Source organism: Eutrigla gurnardus (genome assembly GCF_963514095.1).
Source record: "Eutrigla gurnardus genome assembly, chromosome: 2".
Lineage (NCBI taxonomy): Eukaryota > Metazoa > Chordata > Actinopteri > Perciformes > Triglidae > Eutrigla > Eutrigla gurnardus.
The window spans coordinates 14772337-14791567 of record NC_139916.1 but is presented as its reverse complement, the minus strand read 5'-3'; the positions used below and the strand labels follow the sequence as shown (position 1 = coordinate 14791567).

Sequence of the window (19231 nt, the reverse complement as noted above, 5' to 3'; positions counted from 1 at the left end):
TATATCAAATTTCGGATTGGTTTCTAGATACCCATATCATTCCATTTTCATTCCCAAAAAGTGGTGCAAATCAGTGCCTTTCTGCTATCAGATATTACCATTCAAATCATATTGGCATCACATTGAGGGAAAGTACATCAAGGCTCTACCCTATCCTGCTGGTTGGAGAACAGATAGACCAAAACGTATCGCTGCAGAGGGAGATGGTGCAAGAGTGCGTAAAATGACAAGGAGCTCAAGACAGAGAGAGCGAGACAGAGAGCGAGAGAGAGAGCGAGAGAGAGGGAAGGAGAATTAGAGAGATGTTGAAACGGGGATGATGTAAGAGAATGCGTGAAAAGAGGCGAGGGAGATCCATGGAAGAGAGTTCGGGTTGGGGGGGTTGCACACAAAGACAGACAAAGAATATCAAGAGGCAGAGCGATATACAAGAATGAGAGCCCCGAGATTGTAAAGAGATGTGCAGACTAAAAATGGAGGCACAGAGAGATTGTTCAATGACAGGCACAGAGTGAACAAAGGGAACGAAAGGAAGAGGGAAGGTGCCGAGAAGAAAAGACAGACAGAGAGAGAGGGAGAGAAGTAGAAAGAGTGAGGGAGTCCCAGAGACAGATGTCGCCCTCGCTGGCCCCGGCAGATTGATAGCTTCTGGCCCAGTTCCATGCCAGGCTTTGACCCCTCTGTCCTCCGCTGTAATTTATAGGCTGCGTTTTGCCAGATTTAAGCACTACTCTGTGGCCATCATGGCTAGAGAAGGGAGAATGACCTTCCTGGGATGGGAGCAAAATTAGACTCCTGCAGCTCCAGCCACCCCGGGGGTAAATAAGCTAGTGCCCTCCATATTAAATGGATCGCTGACAACATGTTACTGCATCTTTGTCAATCTATCTTTTTTGTCTTCACATACTTCAATATGTCAATGAGGCCATGCAGTAGTAGAGCATTCTCCCTTCAAGAATAGATGGCCGTGCTTCTGAAAAGTAGTTCAGTGAAGTCACACCGCCATCAACACACAGCAGCCGAGAGGTTCTTTTATATATTTGTAGACGCAAAGTCTGGATGAACCATTCTGTTCCGAAGTAAGTCAAATAAAATAAAGCCCCCCTTACATTACACAAGTCTTTCCACTTTTTATAGAGGTTCATTTTTCCTTTAAAATATAGTTTATTGGTTATATATTATTTTTTTAAATGACAGAAAGGCACATAAATCTGATTAACTGTCGATGCCCAAGGACCACCAAATCCAAACCGAGTGTTTTAACCTTGGCAGAGGACTGAGTTTTCAAATAGGACCCCATCTATCATCTTAAAAAGCTGATTAAGAAAATATGTTTTTAAGATCTGTAAGTGTGGCTTTTGCAAATAACTAAGGAGGCATAAGTGTGAATGATTGATATTGAGCTGGATTTAAATAGGTTCATTCAGTTTGTGGGGATCATTTTGCAGAGTCGTCTACCAGACTTTCTGTAGAAAATGTACCTTTTCTACAGAAGCCAATACAATTTTTGCTGAATTAGGGGAAAAAGCAGCAAAAAAGGGAGAAACAGCCAATGGCAAACAAACACTGTTAGTATTATATTTACGTCAAACTAAGAGCAGAAAATACAGTTGTGAGTTAAACTCTGTGCTGCTGTTGCTCTTTTTATTTACATTGCCTTCCTATTTTATTTTCATAAGCTGTCTTCTCTTCTTTCTTTCATTGCCTCTTATTTTTGATTTCATCAGTAGTATTATAACATTTAACAATTACTATTAAATATGAGGTGAATTTCTTATTTCAACAATATTTGGAGTCTCCTGATCAAAGAGACTTCAGACCAATTCTGCACTTTTTTCCCTGCCTTTTAAGTTCTCCTTCACTCAGAGGACTCGCCTAGTTGCTTACCGAATGATTTGCTGCTGCCTTGATAAATCAAGCCCAAATTAAATGAAAACCACAGCACAAGTTTGCACTGTGGTTTCTTGCAAAGTAAATACAGCCCTGTGTGTATCCGGAGTGTGCCCTCTAGTAAACTAACTTGGCTGGCTAGCCGGTGGGCTCAGCTGGGTTTGTGCTTGGCTGTTCAGAGCGTTACCTCAATGCACAAATCAGCCCAGGGAATGATCTGGACAGAAAGCCTTCAGCAAATTATTACAGATTTGCAATTTAATGGCTTCTGAGGTCTCTCCCAGCCCCACACAGGTTCCCAACGAGACAGAGCCCATTAGTTTGGTCCTTTAATCACAGAACAGGAGATGGGAATCCTGGCCAAACCTATACATACCCTGCTTCGCTTGGAATGATTTCATGGGTTTATAGATAGAGACAGAGCCGTCTGTGCATGCGCGCAGGCGTGCGTGTGTGAGTTTGTGAGTATTGGCTAGTTGATAAGCTTTGCTTTTCCCCAAGCAACAGCAGCGTCCGTGTGTGTGTGTGTGTGTGTGTGTGTGTGTGTGTGTGTGTGTGTGTGTGTGTGTGTGTGTGTAGGAGAGAGAGAAACAATGCGTTCCTCTATGGATCGTTTATCAATACCACGAGGACGCACTGGGCAGTAGCAATTAATTTGGCATAGGTTGTATCCAAAGCTAACATGAGTCCACTTCATAAATACAAATACAGAATCATTTTCAAATGTCATGTACCAAAAATATTTTCATTAAAAGTTGTTTTCTATTTATGTAAAAAATTAAAATGTTTCACTCTGCGACATTGAAGTTGTTTTTGTTTTTTGTATCTAACTAATTGAATGGAATCATCAAGGGGGAAACATGACAGAGTCAATAATATACTGAGTGTGTTCAGCATCCTTAGCAACGTTTCTAATGAAAAGTTATTTCTAATGAAATATCACTTTGTGTACAGGTGACTTCCTGGTGCTCGTCAGTAGACGGTGAGCCTCGCTTCAGCCTGTAAATCAGGAAAAGAAGCATTGACCTGTGATGGATTGCTTATTCTGTAAATTAATGGGCAGGTCCAATGTAATGGTCCATTATGGATTTACAGTACAAGACATTTCCCATTTATACAGGCAGAAAGAATGTATTTTAGATAATGACATAACTTTTGTGATACTATTTGCGACAGACAAATGGCCGGCATTTCACAGGGTGTTTGAGTGAGTCTTGTCCCATAGCTATAGTTGCCCTGATTAATGTGCCATCGATGCGAAATATAAAAACTATCACTACAATCTGCCTTTCGCTGTCCCAATTTGTCCAAGAGGAAGCCAAGCCTTCTAAATGAGCTGGATAAAAGTGACTGCCAAGGGGGATGAATATATATAATTATCTGTGGCTGGAGCACCAACAAAGGGACTTTGAAAATCAACTTTGTGCGCCAAAGGCTTCATTAGCCCGACGACAACAAAATGTCTCCTCAACTTGCAGGCGTAAAGGTGCAGGTACCTGCAGAGCCATTAAAAGCATGCGGCCGCTCCTCTATCTCTTTGGGATTAGTAGCTGCTTAGTGCGCTGATGCTAATATGCTAATGCATTGTGTTTGAATTATTAGGGCGATTCAAGAAAACGGCTGGCTGCGGTTTTTGTTGGTCTTTCGCACTGACACGTTGCAAAAGGACGGATAACTGTGTTTACTTTGCATATGGAAATCCCTGGATGTCTTTCATCTGTCCTTCCTATAGCGACTAGTGGTCCACGTTAGCTTTGCAAACATCTTAATTGTGTTAAATGGAGGGAAAAAAAGGGAGGGGGAGATTAAAAGCCATTAATGTGTGTTGTGTGAGGGTGTGTGCTATTCCCGGGACGGTGCTTTTGTTCACTTTGGCAACGCAGACAAGAGAGTTTTCACCTTGAAACTCAATGCACACCAAAAACATTGTCATTGTGTCTTACCTAAAACGCCTCTGTCTCTCTCTCTCTCTCGCTGTTTTATACGCTGTCAGGCTCGCTCCGCTTCGTCTTTGCATTTCTTTTTGTGATCGCCTCTCTCCGTCTTGCTTACTCTCTTTGTACGTCTCTCCCATTTTCTCTCATGCTATCTCTCTCTCTCTCTCTCTCTTGCTTTTCCCTTTGTAGCGCTGTTTCTCCTCATCACTCTCTCTCTCTCTCTCTCTCTCTCTCTCTCTCTCTCTCTGTCTGTCTGTCTAAGCGTCAGATAAGCTCACTGGGGGAGACTTTAGAGGACTCTCCATCTGTGTATAAATAGCTCTGGATGAATTATTGAGGGACCTGGGGTTGCTAATAATCCCGCAGGACCCATCTGACAATGACACAGAAGATGGAGGGAAAACAATTACGCAGGCTTTCTCCTTCAGAAGAGTGGGAATGGGAGTGGGGGGGAGGGGGGGGGGACTCGACGGCCGCTGGGAGCCTCCTCGTGGGGCCCAACATCTTGGCTAATAAACCCAATTAAGTCTCCGGAATCAATCGGAGCCCCGGGGGCGTCCTCTCTCTTCCTTCCCTGGACGGCGTGCAAAAACAGGAAGTGTAATGATTCATGTTCCCCCTTCTGCGTTTGGATCGTCCTCTCATCTCCATCTTGCAGGTTGGCGAGGCGGACGGGACAGGACAGGATGTCCGCCGAGGCAGGATAATAGGACAGGGAGTGGAAAGGAGAAGAGAGGCGAGCAGAGTGGAGAGGAGAGGTGCACAGAGGAATATTAATGGGAGTGTTTATCCTGTAAGTGTTTTACCGGGGGGACGAGACATGGGACCACTCCCATGACAGAGTTAAAGCACTTTGTCTTCTTAGTGATACATGATTCATCTGTAGACGGAGTTTTGATTAATCCGACAGGCCCTCGTCCGACTGTTTACATAATAGACTCATCTACCTATCTATCTACATGTCTATCATCTATCTACATGTCTATCCATCTATATACCTGTCTATCCATCTATATACCTGTCTGTCAGTCACTGCCCATATACAGTGCTACATTTGACATTTCTCTGTGCATTTTACTTTTCAGTCTAATAAAGACTCATTCAGAGTTTGCATTCAAATGTTCAGCAAATTTACTAGTAAATCAGAAAAATAGTGAATGTGTGTTTCATCGAGAAATTCTCACTTGAATCTTTTCACATATAAGCTACTTTAAGATTAAGGTGAGGGGAAAATGCAATAAGCTATGGTTAACATTAGACAACCCAAGCACTTGCACTGGTAATTCTGTGACACTGGGCCACTATATTCTGTTTCCTAAAGCCCTGATGTACACGAGAGCAACCCAAATCACATAAGAGATGAAGCAAGACGTTGAGCCTTGAAGTGCTGAGTGGGTCTGGTTTACAGAGGACAGGCTCGGTGTCCCATGATGGTCTAAACCTTTCAGAGTATTTCTTTTAATAAATATAAGTATAAATCAAAACACTGGGCATAAACATGCTCCAATAAAGTCAATTTGTTGTCATTCATAAATTTCAATAATCAGCATCAGTACATTTTGTTCTTTTGGTCCGTCTTAGGAGTCACTCCCCATTAAATAATTCATATTGGAAAAGCTAAATTTGGGTCTCCCAAACATTTCCTGACAAAATGGCTGAGATAGAGATAGGTAGAGTGAGATGATTCGGCTGCCTGGATAGTGGGGAAAGCTGGAGGTGTGTGTGTGTGTGTGTGTGTGTGTGTGTGTGTGTGTGTGTGTGTGTGTGTGTGTGTGTGTGTGTGTGTGTGTGCGTGTTTTGCCATCAGGGGAGCTTTTAACAAGTGTGTGTTCAAGCATTTGTGTTACATGTGAGTGTTGTTCAGGCACGAGAGCTAAAGCGTCACATGTAAGCCCAGTTTGTGTGTGTGGATATAAATGTGTGTGTGTTTTCTGTCCCGACCCTCAAGGGACCGGGTGCGCGGGGGTGAAGGAGGGGTTTGGTGGGTGGTGGGTGTGTGTGTGTGTGTGTGTGGGGGGGGGGGGGGGGGGTGACACTGTCCTAATGACGCATTTTCTACACCATTGATTCAGTGGCTCTGCTCTCCAGTAAATCCTTCACATGCAACACATTAAAACTGGCCCTTTTTCCTCCTTCGCCAATCGATTAGCACAGCTTAGAGACGGCCACTCTGGGAAGCAGGGCGGGAGATGGGACTTGTTATCTTCAGGGACCCACACACACACACGCATGCACACACACACACACACACACACACACACACGCAAGGACACACAGACTAAAAACATTTAAAAGTGCTAATTCTTTCTTACGCGTTTTACATTTGTACTTTGCATGCATCCGCCATTAATACGTGTAATCTCTGGATTGCTACATGCATTTTAATATGGAGGAAGCCCACATCCCACACTTTCAGTGATTTAATCAGTGATTTTCTAAGATTTTATTGTGATAAAAGGTGATTTTTATTCCCACCCTAATTGCCCGCACATTTTTTGGGGGGCCACTTCTATTCTAATTTATTCAGGCGACTTTTCAGTGTGTTGCTGAAAAGTAACACTCCAGAGCACATTCATTGCCAGTTATTAAAATTTATTTGACACCCTACAGTCAATCAGAACTCCGTATTCGCCCGGGATACAGTATAATAACTTTTATTTGACGATCTTCATACCCTCATCTCGGAGAGCAATTAAGTTACAACCGCAGCCACTATTGTTCTAAATTACTATGTCCGCTTTTAAGAATGGGAGAAAAATGGTGCAGATGTACCGTAGTGCTGTCCCTTTGAATTTCATCTGTCTTAATGGTAATTACCTTTTGTTCCGTGGTCTTTTTTTTTTAACTTATTTATTGATTGCTCTCCAGTTCTTTTGCATGTCTCCATATTTCCGATTGTTCTTGTTACCCCAAAGGAAGGACTCGGGGATCTGCATATAGTCGGACTGCTATTACATTCCATTATGAATGAATTCACCTTCCACATTCATAATACTGCCCCTTAGTTCTGCCTCACTCTGCTGAAATAATATCATACTCAAGACAGCATTCATTAGTCCATGAAACAGCTCCTGAATTTTTAAGACCTTTTTTCCAAAACGAAAAAAAAAAATGCTTGATGTGGTCTCTGAACAGTAATTGATGTGTTTTTTTTTTTTCTCCCCTGTTCACTCACAGTACAGTAGCGTTCTCCGGGCTCATATTGTGGGCTTCCAAGTGCTTTTTTATTTAATCAGGGTTTACAGCTGCCAATTAAAGATTTTAAGATGATCCAGGGAGAAAGTTGGAGTGTTGCTGCCCGGAGACCTTGGACATGTCCCCTAAAATAGCCGCTATCCTCTGTCTCTTTCTCCCATTGTGAGTAATGACGTGAAAGGTCAGCAAAGGTGAAGGGGAGACGAGCGACTGCCGCTCACTTTATTGAATTACTATTCCTTACAGAACCTAAAGTGCGAGGACTCGTCTGGGTTTTTCACTTTGATGCCAGATTTAGTGGGAGATACTGACGCTAGACCAGTCTGCAATTTTAATTAATCCGAAACATTTCAATATATATGCACAAGTACAGCACTATAAGGAACTTGTTCAACAAGTGGGGGGGGAAATCTGAATTAGCTCTGTACATTTGAGTGGAATTTGCTTCTCTCATGTAATTTATGGCGTTTTGAAGCAGAGTAGTGACAATCGCATGGCCCACATTGAGTGTCCCACTAACAGCAGCACAAGGGCAACTGCATCATTCTTGAATCACGTATTAATATTCCTCTTATTGCACTCAGTGGTACTCGTGTTCATCATGTGACCAAAACACCAAGGCTTTATATTCTTTGAACACAATGAGTCAAGAATTTTCATCTTTACTCTGACCTATTTCAAGAGTGAATTGAAGAGGGTTATCTAAGCCTTAGCATTCACGAAAATCTAGTCAGAACGTTCTTGTCTTAAGGTCAATCTTTTAAAACGGGGGAGGAAAAACATTCCTCTGTTTATTGAGCAAATGCTGTCCTTGGTCAACCCTTTCAGGCGGAGATAAGTGCTAACAGAACTGAGGTAGGGGAGATGTGGAGATTTCTATTGACTGACTGAAATTGGGCAGCCTTAAACAAAGTTTCATGCCAAAGTTTTTTTTTTTTTTTTGAGGCAGAGTTCCAGAGCTATGCAGCGTGGCATTGATAAAGCTTTTTAATGCTATTGACTCTTTTTAGGCTCTCACCAAGATGTTCTGAAATATTCAAATGATCACTGGGAGTTTCTCCCCGTCTGTGGCTGGGAATAAAAGGATAGACTGAGAGGAGGGAACTTTTTATGTCAGCCCTTTACAATCCCTGAATTAATAGGCACGAGATAATTAGAGAATTCTGTACAATGACATTGTCCCCCAAGCTCTCTAGTCTTGGGTGGCGACGGGCAATGCATGCTGGTATGAAATAATTCATGTGTCCAGTAACACTGAAAAGTGCTAATTCAGGAAAGTGTTTTACTTTTGATACTATCAAAGGAGTAGTTCAAGATTGGAGGGCCATGTCAGATAGGTCTTGGTCTATCTATTGTATTGTATTGTATTGGGGTATTTGGGTTCATTAACCTAACATTCTGTAATTACATGTAAAATACACACAGTGGGACTAAGTGTCTTTACATTGTCATTGAATAAATCTGCCGGGATGTTGCCACCAAAAGTTAAAGCTATAAACAATAGTTTTATATCAACAATATTTACATAATTATATGTGAAAGAGATTTTTAGTAGTTTTATTCAGTGATTAAATAAAGAAAACATCTTCATTCATATTATATTTTATTTCAAACGCTGTTCACAACCAAGGCTAGAATATCTGAAAGTTCAGTTAGTTGCGTAGTTAAAAAACAATTACAATCTTTACCTATAAAAAGTCTGTTAAATGAAGCAATGTTGAATTCAAATATATATAAATATAAATCCGGAGAAGATGACTTAAAAACCAAACATCATCTCTGCAGATATAACTAAATATACACGCATTTTCCCAACAGTCAACTTGTTGGGAAACTACATCCAGCAACGACAGCTCATCAAGAGCATGTTTCCCGTAGTTAACAAGGTCAAAGCTCTTTGTGGTCCAACACAGCTGTCGTTTAAAAGCGAGGCGCGGTGACAGTTGGCGGATTTCACCGCTGAAGCTCCAGTTTTTTTTTTCTTCTTCTTACTTTTTTCCCCCACCAGTAAGTATTCAGTCTCCACCATTCCCTCGCTGCTTCCTTTCATCTTCTCCCCTTTTCTTCTCCATATTCCTTTCTCTCTCCGTCTCTCACTCTCTTCCCGTTCCTCTCCCACTCAGTGGGTGTGTGTCCCTTTAGGGTGTCTGCTGCAGTTGAGATAAGAAGCGAGTGTAGGACACAGGGGGATGGTGTTCACAGAAGCTAGGTGATCTTATCTACTCTCCCCCCCCCCCCCCCTCTCTCTCGCTCTCTCCCTCTCTCTCGCCATCGCCGTTCTGCTCTTCCTCTCTGCTGCTCTCCTCCCCCTCTTCCTCTCTGCTCCCTTGCCCTTCTTCCTCTCTCTCTCTCTCTCTCCCCCATCTCTCTCCTCTCGTCTCGTCTCACACGCACACACATTCTCTTAGATCCCCTCTGCGCTGCTGTTGATTTGAATTTGAAGTGATGGGAAACCAAATTGGCAGCATTGACAGCAGAAACAAACAGCTTATCTCTCTCTCCTGGGCCAATATGGGTCTTAGTCAGATACTACAGCCGCTGCCAGCATCTGACTTGTGACAATGATGATAAATTGAACGTTTGTAGACTGTCACTTTTCATGTGTGTGTGTGTGTGTGTGTGTGTGTGTGTGTGTGTGTGTGTGTGTGTGTGTGTGTGTGTGTGTGTGTGTGTATACAGTCATGAGTGAATAGATAAATAGAAGTAAAGCACTTAAGCACAATTTTGAGGTTGGTTTGTACCTCGGATACATATTTCCGTTTCAGTGTGGGACATCATATATCTGCAATTTGCAGATTTTTATTCTACAACAATATGATGATCATATGGAGTCTGATGCGTTGCTATACATAAATAGATCGGTCTCCAAGCAGGGATACCCAAGAGTTTAGTTCTGCAGCTGTCGTGGAAAGATTGGGAATTTAAAATAAGAATTATGATTTAGTAAACATATAACTATCATACCTGTGTTTGGAAGAAAATACAGGCTGACTGATCTGTCAACAGGAAATAAAGTAGTTAAAATAATGTCATAATCAACTACCCACAATGCTGCTTACACACTCATGTATTAATAAACCGTAATATATAAAAAATGATGGCGGTATCAGATGAAGTGTTATTTTTGGAGTAATTTAACACCATGGTATGTTACGTATTCTTCCGTTTTATAAAAATGCACTGGACTGCTCTCTAAACATGCAAGTGAGTGTCAGGCGTGTGAATCAGAGACTTGCGTGCGTTTCCTTTGGGACGGCGCCCGCATGTAGCGTTAACACGACAGGCCCGGAGAGGATAAGGAGGTAGCCAAGCTGTCAGCGGCCAGCTCCCACTTCGCCTAATGAGAGAGAGGCCTGTTAATTAAAAACACCAACAGGCGGAGCTCCCCAGTGTCCCGCCATCAGGACGACCCAGGGTTAAAGACACGGAGCCGAGAGGACGGGAAGCATGCTGCTTCTACATACAGTACGTGGTGCTGCCCTCAACAATAAATAGCCCCCAGTATGCAAAGAGAACAAAGCAAAGCATAACTGTGAAGAGCTATAAGAGGAGGGGCTTTCTTTAAACTACGCCGTGTTCGTGTTTTATGGGGGTTGGAGTCTGAAATCACTCTCTATACCCAGAACTTGATGTTCCCAGAACAAACTTTAGTACTTTTGTGTCTTTGTGCTCGTAATGGTTTTTTCCTGCAGCTGTAATGTTTACGTCGACCTCATTGTTCACTAAAGGAACCCTTCAAATGCTCCGATAGTCCGCTAATATCGGTACCGTCCAAACCCAGAAACAAATTGTCCCTCATGGATGTTTTTTCTTTCATTGAATTTAATTGAACTTGATTTAAAAAAAAAAAATTAATTTAGTTAAAATTTTCCAGAACCAGAGCAAACACAGTCAAATATATGAAAAATATTTGCCTCAAATTGAATCCTGTCACCGCAGCCTATTGTGCAATTGTCTTTGTAAGTGTTTTATTAAACTGTCAAACACATGAATCATTAGCCTTTTTTCTGCAGATTGACAGTTTGTCAGCTCTCTGACAGTGGCATGCGCCTCGCTGTCAACGGGGGGGGTGGGGGTTGGGGAAGGGGGGGGAGCGAAGGAACGGCTTTCACGTTCCCCACGGCGCCTTCTTTTTCCTTACCTCCCGTGTCTCCATCTTCCTTCCACCCCCACATGTCAGCCCAGGTGCTAACAAAACCGAGGATTGTGGGTAGTCTCGGAACATATGGAGCAGAGAGAGAGACGGAGAAATGAAGGGTGGGAAGGGAGGAGAGGGAAGGGAAGGCGGGGGGTGAGAGAGTGAGAGAGAGAAAGAGAGAGAGAGAGGAGCTGTCAGGGAGATGTCTATCCCTGTCACAGCAGCGAAGAGTGCGATGGACGAATGGATAACTGCTATTTCAGACTGCCAGGCAGAAAGCTCAGGCAGATATGATGTGTTTTTTTGCAGAATGGCCTCTTGTGCAAAAGAAAGCACCGATCGTCACATCTCCATTGCCACAATTTTTTGGTCCCACTTTCATGCCCTTTTTTTTTTTTTTTTTGCATGCATATGGATTGCATTTGTGTACGGAGGGAATGTTCCATTTGTTCAGTCGCCGAAACACTGTTCACTGTGCACAAACGCACACACTCACACAAACATGAGCGAATTCCCGGAGCTGCCATGTAGACAGAGTTTCAGAGCTATGGCTGCAGGCTGACTCCGTGTGTGTGTGTGTGTGTGTGTGTGTGTGTGTGTGTGTGTGTGTGTGTTTGTGCATTGTTTTTTGGCTATCCGCTGGTGATTGGTGCGGCCCCCTCCCATGTCACTCTCTCCTTCTCTGTCCCCGGTTCACACACCATGATAATCTCTCTCTTTCTCTCTCCCTGTATTTCAGGCTGTGCCTTCCTCACCTACTGTGCCAGAGAGTCGGCCCTGAAAGCCCAGAATGCATTGCACGAGCAGAAGACCCTGCCAGGGGTAAGTCGTACACGAGAATTGCCATGTCGACCCAGAAGCGAAATCTTACACAAACACACATCTTGGATTCAGTCCGCCGCGCGCAAAACACTGATGCTCATCTTTAACATATAATGCCATATATTCATTTCAAATCAAAGGGGACTGCCCGTCTTCGCCATGCTTGTCATGATGTGTTTATCACTGGCTGTACACCAGACATGAGCACAGCTCTTCTTTCTCTTAAATATCCGTCCTCTTCCTCTGCCCCCCCCTTTCACTGCCTCCCTCTCTCCCTTCACTTTGACAGTCACACACAAACCCATGGGGAGAAACCACACACAGCATCGCATCATAGGCATACTATTTATAGTCCTTCCTCCTGTTTGTGTAAACGAGTGAGTGTGTGCGTGTCTGTGTGTCTGCATCCATGTGTGTGTGAAGTGTGAGAGCGATAGAGGGTGGGGGGATGAAAAGTGTGTGAGCGGGTGGATGTAAGCTATTTTGTACATTTATGTGCACGCTCTGCAAACATGAGTGTGCACCGTGAACGTACATCACGACAGCACATCTTCACAACAGATGTTCACATGCTGTCAATGTTCGCGCTCACGTGTCCTGGAAGCAATGCATGTCTCGTTTTAATGCTTGGCTCCTATTCATGCATGCTGGAATGAGGTATTTTTGACATTGTCGTAAAGAAGAGGTAGATATTCCGTTGTGAGCGTGTGTGTGTCTATATGTGTGTATGAGGGATGAAATGCATTGTGAGCATTTTCTTTGGTGTACACATGTGATGGTTACATATTGGCGTGTGTGTGTGTGTGTGTGTGAGCGCTTCTGTAATGCATTTCAGTTAGTATGCGCTTGAGTGTGCATGCACCTGAGCGCGCGTGCCTCCACGTGCACGGGGCCCCGCCTGCGCATGTGTGCGTATGTGCGCGTCAGGACGTTTTGATGCGTCTCTGTCAGGCCTGGCTCGGTTTGCTCTGTTCGTTTTTAATGACGCCTCCAGGGAAGCTGACAGTCGCCGTGTTGAGCGCGCAGCCTTTGATGTGAGTGATTATGACATCACAGACGTGCAGCCGAGAAGAGCGGAGGAGTGGGGATTGGTGCTCTCAGTTTTTTTTTTTTTTTTTTTTTTCCTTCCACTTCCCAGTGGCATATTATTCAGAAAGAAAAGAGGGAGGGAGAGACATAGACACACACAGAGAGAGAGGAGGAGAGATTAAATATTTGGCCAAAACCAGAATGCGATTTTGTGTTCACACAAAATGTGCTGCCGATTGATGTTTTTTGCCTTTGTTGCTATTGTTTGACACGGACCAGAAGATACGGGCACAATAACAATCTTTTTTTTTTGTTTTAAGGATTCTGTCTTAACATCTTCAAGGCAAAGAGACTGCATTCGGCTTCACGCTCTACATTGTAATGCATCAACAACATTTATTCAGTCACTTGCAATCAACCCTGCTTAAAAAGGAAATGCTAATTGGCAATGCCAATGGAGGACAGTCTCAGGTTTGCATGTGATCGATGGTGAGCGTTGAGTAAACAAAGGTAATGCCATAGGACAGCCCTAGATGCTCAGCAAACCCTGAAGCAGAGCATTCAGAGAGGCAGACATGTCTTTTGTTGCCGGTGGAGGTAAAGCCAGCAAAACAGAATAAATGAGTTCATTAGAAACCGTGCGAGGACTTGGCCCCGGGAAAAAGGCAGTGGGACATTTTATGGCACACGACAACACCCTCTTTCCTCCTTCAATCCTCTATCAATCCCCCACTCACAGGCCAACACAACCAAAAACCCTGCAAATGAAATCCCCCTTTTCCCCCTTAAAGCCTCTTTCCCCTTCACTTCGCATCCTGATGCGCTTTTTATCGTCAAAGTTGCTCCCGAACCCTTACATTTAAGTTTTCTGCCGTCTTGTTTCTTTTGCTGCCAGGTGAGCTGAGAGAAGAGGGGATTTGGCTTCCGAGAGGAAATGCCCTGTAAGCATGGCTGTAGGCTGTTGGTGTAGCTCAGACAAAGTACTAAGGGCGCTTGTGCATGTGTGTGTGTGTGTGTGTGTGTGTGTGTGTGTGTGTGTGTGTGTGTGTAACTGAGCAGGTGCAGGTGTCAGGAGAGATTTTGGGTAAACAAGCAACAAGCAAAACACTGATGTTAAAGTGACATTGAACTATTCGTGATAGATGACCATTTTTTTTCACATCGCTCATTCCATTATAGTGCTAACTCCAGGTACACAGGATTATGCTGATGGGGAATACGTTTTGGATTTAATTCGACTCGAATGACACGGAAACTTCTGCATTGTTTGAGGACGTTCGAAACATTTCAGTGGGCGAATGTGAATGATAGGAAAGACCACAACCTGGAACCGTGGATGGATCACAGAACAGACCTCCCGAGCACATGCTCAGTGGCCCAAGGGGGCAACAAGCCAGAGCCTCTATTTGGAGTGGCTGTTGTTAAAATGCGAGAGAAATACGAATTTACAAATACTATATTGTTTTGCTCCTGATCCCATTCAAAGTCCTCTCTGCCAGTCTGATTTATTTTATTATATTTTTATATATAGGGTCGCCCATGAAGTTGGAATCATTTGTAAATGTCTTATCTATTATAGCGACAAACAATTGTAATGAATTATTTAATTTCACCCTGGTAATTGGGACACATAATGTAATCATTGGTCAAAAGTGATTACTGATGGATTTAAATAGGAATAAACAGAGGATTGTGTTAAATATATTTTAACGTTATGGGCGACAGTGTATTTCGGGCCTACATTGACATTAGTGAAAACAAAACCCCCAAAAAATAATATATTGTGTGCTGTTGATCATCATTTAACCGTTTTGAATAGTGTCCTATAATACTTGTTATTTATCCCCAGCATGAACAATGTACTGTCATTAACTTTAGAGTTAAGTCACCAAAAAGACATAAAATCACCATCACTGGTGGATTTCTGCACCTTTTATAACCTTTCCGTTCCTGGAAATACACACAAACACAGTCAATACAATGTGGGATATCACCAGTGAAAAAGTTTTGTTTCCTAAGTTTAAGTACAAAGCTATTGAGCAGATTAAATGGAAATAGTGACGTGAGGCTGAAATGAGGCGCGTCCCAAACACCGGGCCCCGGCTGCCATATTTGTGATCCTGCGCTCCAGTTTCAGACTCGTACTACAGCAAGAGGCATTAAAAAGCCTCTATTGATTCTGGCAAAAGCCCTCGCGAGTGGGAGGATGTGTTTCTGTGTGTTGCACGTGTGTGCGGGTGTGTGCGTATGTGTGGGTCACAGGGTGGAGTTGCAGAGCTCGAGCTAGTGCAGTGTGTGTACAGATACCCACCAGCAAATCCTCCCTCACACATATAAATACTCAACACACACACACACACACACACAAAAAATGAAATAAGAAAACAGTTCTGGCATTCACTCCAACACAGATTTACAGTAGTGCCTCAGCACTACCATATGCCCCCGCACGGTGCACACAAAGAGCATGAACTCTTGCATGCTTCGCACCATGTTGCAACTTAGAACAATGCACACGAACACACACAAGCATGCTCAGGTACAGAACGCACCACTGATCCAGACTCGTCTCGGCAATACAACACTTCCATTCAACAACATGATACTCATAGAAAGAGAGAGAGAGGAAGGGGAATAGGGAGAAAGTAAAAGAGGGAGTGAGAGAGAAATACGGCGTCGATTGACTCGTACTGTAATAGTGAGCCAGATGAGAAAATATAGAACACTGTGAATCAATGCGTCATTTCAGAGCGCTTTCACACACACACACTGGTAATGGAGCACATATACACACAGGGTTCTCAGCCCAGGGGCAAACAAACAACAGAAAAGACGGAAAAGCAAATGAATAGCAGGAGGGAGGGAAGGGGAAGGGGTTGATGAAAGAGTGGGTGGATGAAGGGAGTGGGAGGAGAGGTATAGCAGAGGTGCCTCCATGCCAACTGATTTGTGTCTGTTTCTTTTTTAGCCCCCCTCCCTCAGTTGAGATAATGCAAGAGCAAGAAATCTATGGCATTGATTGGCTGCTGCGGCCCAGTTTCATGGCAGCTTTTTCTCAATAAGTCGCCCTCATTGGTCAATAACTGCCAGGCTCCACAGGTGAAGTGGGGGAAGGAGTGGGAGTCTGTTGTGGGGGGAGCTCAGTTATATTTTGTTTCCCCTAAGCACGCACAAGTACAGTATTTCACTAGATTAGTGATGCAGTGTGCAGGAGGAATAGCTGCACGTCCGTATGAATAATGCCGCAGGCCCTGCAGCTAAACCCCCCCCTCTCCCAACGCCATCACCTCATCAACTATCCTAATCACCCTTACCCAAAAGAAAACCGCTTGCCACATAACGGCTCCAATTAATGGATCCACAGTCATTGACAGAATGCTGGAACGATGCACGGGCGAGTTAGCCCACAGAGTGATGCGGAGCATCAATAGAGAGATATTTTGCTTCCCAAAAAAAGAAAACAGATTTTTGTAAACTCATAGACCTAATGAGCAACGTATTTCAGTCTGCCAACAATACAAAGAAAGAGCAGCAGGCACTGGCAATAGTCAGTGTTAACAAAAGAATAAACAGTATCCAGTGTCCAAACCGCAGCAAAGCTTTTAAGTGAGGCAGTGTGCAGCCTGAATCTGGCAGGTCATAAGCCTGCAATAAAAATTCAAATGACTCTCCCCCAACAGACAGACAAGCAGAAAGACTTCCTGAAAGTAGTTTTGTAATAACCTCTGAGTTAAGCACAGATTTGACTGTTTGTTGATCAGTCATCAAATTCATCATTAATCACGCGTATAGTATATTTTATTGGATACAGGACCACATACTGTATGTACTAGCTTTTGGTACTTTAGATCTGGGTTGTGGTTTGGCCTCGGCCCCTTTGTTTCAATCAATGCTGCAGTATACAAGGATTTTGAGACTGTGTTTCCATCTATGGAAAAGGCATTGTTCCTAGTTTTAACATGACGATGTTAAAATGTGGAAAAACTTGACTTGCACAAACAGAGCCCCGACCTTAACCACATCAAGCACCTTTGGGATGAATAAGAACGTTGACTTTGAGCCAGACGTTATCGCCCAACATCAGTGATCAATTCGACTAATGCTATTGCTGAATGGGAGCCAGTTTCCAAAAATCTTGTGGAAAGTCTTCCTAGAAGGAACAGAGGCTGTCATATCGGCAGATTAATGCCCACGTCAATTTGGTTTAATTGACTAATTGATTGATTTGCGTCCTGCACATGTGGGCTGACGCCGTCAGTGTCATCCAACCACGGTCAAACAACATCTGAAAACCAGCAGCACATATAATACATTTTTTTGTTAAAGGCCCTATTTATATAACAGAAATGAGATCAGCCATCACAAATGGGTGTAGTGTCCACATACTTTTGGCTACATCGTGTCGTTGTGGTTAAAGACCTTAAAGGAGTGGAGCATGGAAGGTGCCATAATGTGACAAAGATCATTACAAGCCTACACGCCATCTTTTGTCATATAAATTCGGGAATGCTCCCATTATCGTTGGGCTCCAGGCCTGATGTTACAACCTCCCATTGCCAAGTGGAGTTTGAGCAGATTGTACAAATGAGAAAAAATCATCTGTCCCGAGGCAGCGCTTCACTTTAGTCCAATAATCCAGCTAATTTCAGAAGGCGTGCACGCTACCCGTCGGGGCCAATGGACCGATGATCCATATGTGAAATGACACACCTTTATACACTAGAGCCAAACTGGAGTGCACGCAATGTCACAGCGGGAACCCACTTTTTGATCTTACTGTTAACTCAGTTGAACAGTTTGGTGTTTTTGCCAAGACTTCCCAGTGATTAAAATACGAGAATGTAGCAAAACGCCCCATTATCACTTTCCATCGGGACATGTGTGTCAATTATCGATGTATTACAGTGTATTATCATTTAAAATAACATATTCTCCCCTTTTAAGTAAGTTTACTACAAATTGCTGCTGACAGAAAAGATAGTCCTCAACCAGCAGTCCTAGGAAAGTGCGATATGCTCTCTGAGGGAACGCATTGAGCTGTCTGGGCAATTCAAAACACCTCTGGTAAGTGCCATTATTGGGTGATCCAAATGTTTTTTTGTATTCGCTCTAAAAGCATGTCCCCATTTCAGAAATTTCAGAGGTGCCATTGCTCCTTTCAGCGTCTCAGTCTATTGCTGGCTCAAGCTATTGTCACAGTCTGAAATCAACTTGTCCTTTTCCTTGAGTTTGTATTGATCCCAACCACCAAAAAAAAAAAGCACAGACTTACAGCGCACCAGTGAGTCTTCATCCTCAGCAGCCCGCTCCGCTGAGCATTTACAAGTGTTAATGTCACTACTAGCACTTTAGGACTCCTCCATGTACTCACCAGAATGGAAAGTGGCAAAAAGAAAGTCATTCCCACTGTAAGGTAAAAAAAATAAATAAAAAGAAGAAAAAAGTTTGACACAAACTTCCCTCTGATGTCTTCATTATTGGTCAAGTGCTGAGCAATCATCCATCCAATTGTTGCGTGACATGGTTGGGTTTATTTTTTTTCATGAACCTCCAAAACGCCCTGCACTTCTCTATTGATATAAATCTGGCAGTGGTTGTGGCTGTCACTGGGGAGAGGACAAAGGCATGGCCGGCTGCAGCTGGAGTTATTCCTCAGGCTTTAATAGCATCCTAACCAGTGAGCTTCAGGCCCCGCCGTAACGTCTATGACATAGATTTAAGTATCTCCTTAAGCTTGTTGTGATTTTTGTGATCATTTGCCAGCCCGCTTGACTCCAGCTGCTTTGAAACGTCCGAATGGTTGTATTGTATTTCACACTGCTGTATATCTCCCCTCACACATGGACAGTACCGCACGTCTTTCCACAACAGCAGGTGCGGTGGTGTCTGATATATTTAGTGTTCACATTAAATGTTGAGCAACGGGGAAACAATAAAATGCAACAAAACCGTCACGTTTACGTTCTAATGTATCTATTAGAGTGGTGTTGTATTGTTAATTTGAGAATAGTATGGTCCATACTGTAAACCTTTTCCCTCTCTGTCATTTATTAGTGTAGCTTGCTTTACTTCCATGTCTCTCTCTCAGTTGTCAGTGTGCGAAAGGGCAGAAACACTGGAGAACATTTCTCATGCAGTGGACTCATTTTTTCCTCAGGCTTTACAGGACTCTTACAGCTTTTAGAGTGCCAAGCTGACCAGAGTCATTTTGTCCTCTCCT

The 19231-nt window shown here is 43.3% G+C and overlaps 1 protein-coding gene across 1 annotated transcript in view; it reads left to right on the top strand.

The window, feature by feature from the left end:
* Positions 1-19231, top strand: part of celf4 (CUGBP, Elav-like family member 4) — a 72977-nt gene that overhangs the window by 8491 nt on the left and 45255 nt on the right. The window contains 1 exon segment of the mRNA XM_084031016.1: positions 11900-11982. Within this exon segment, the coding sequence (XP_083887142.1) occupies positions 11900-11982 (83 nt within the window).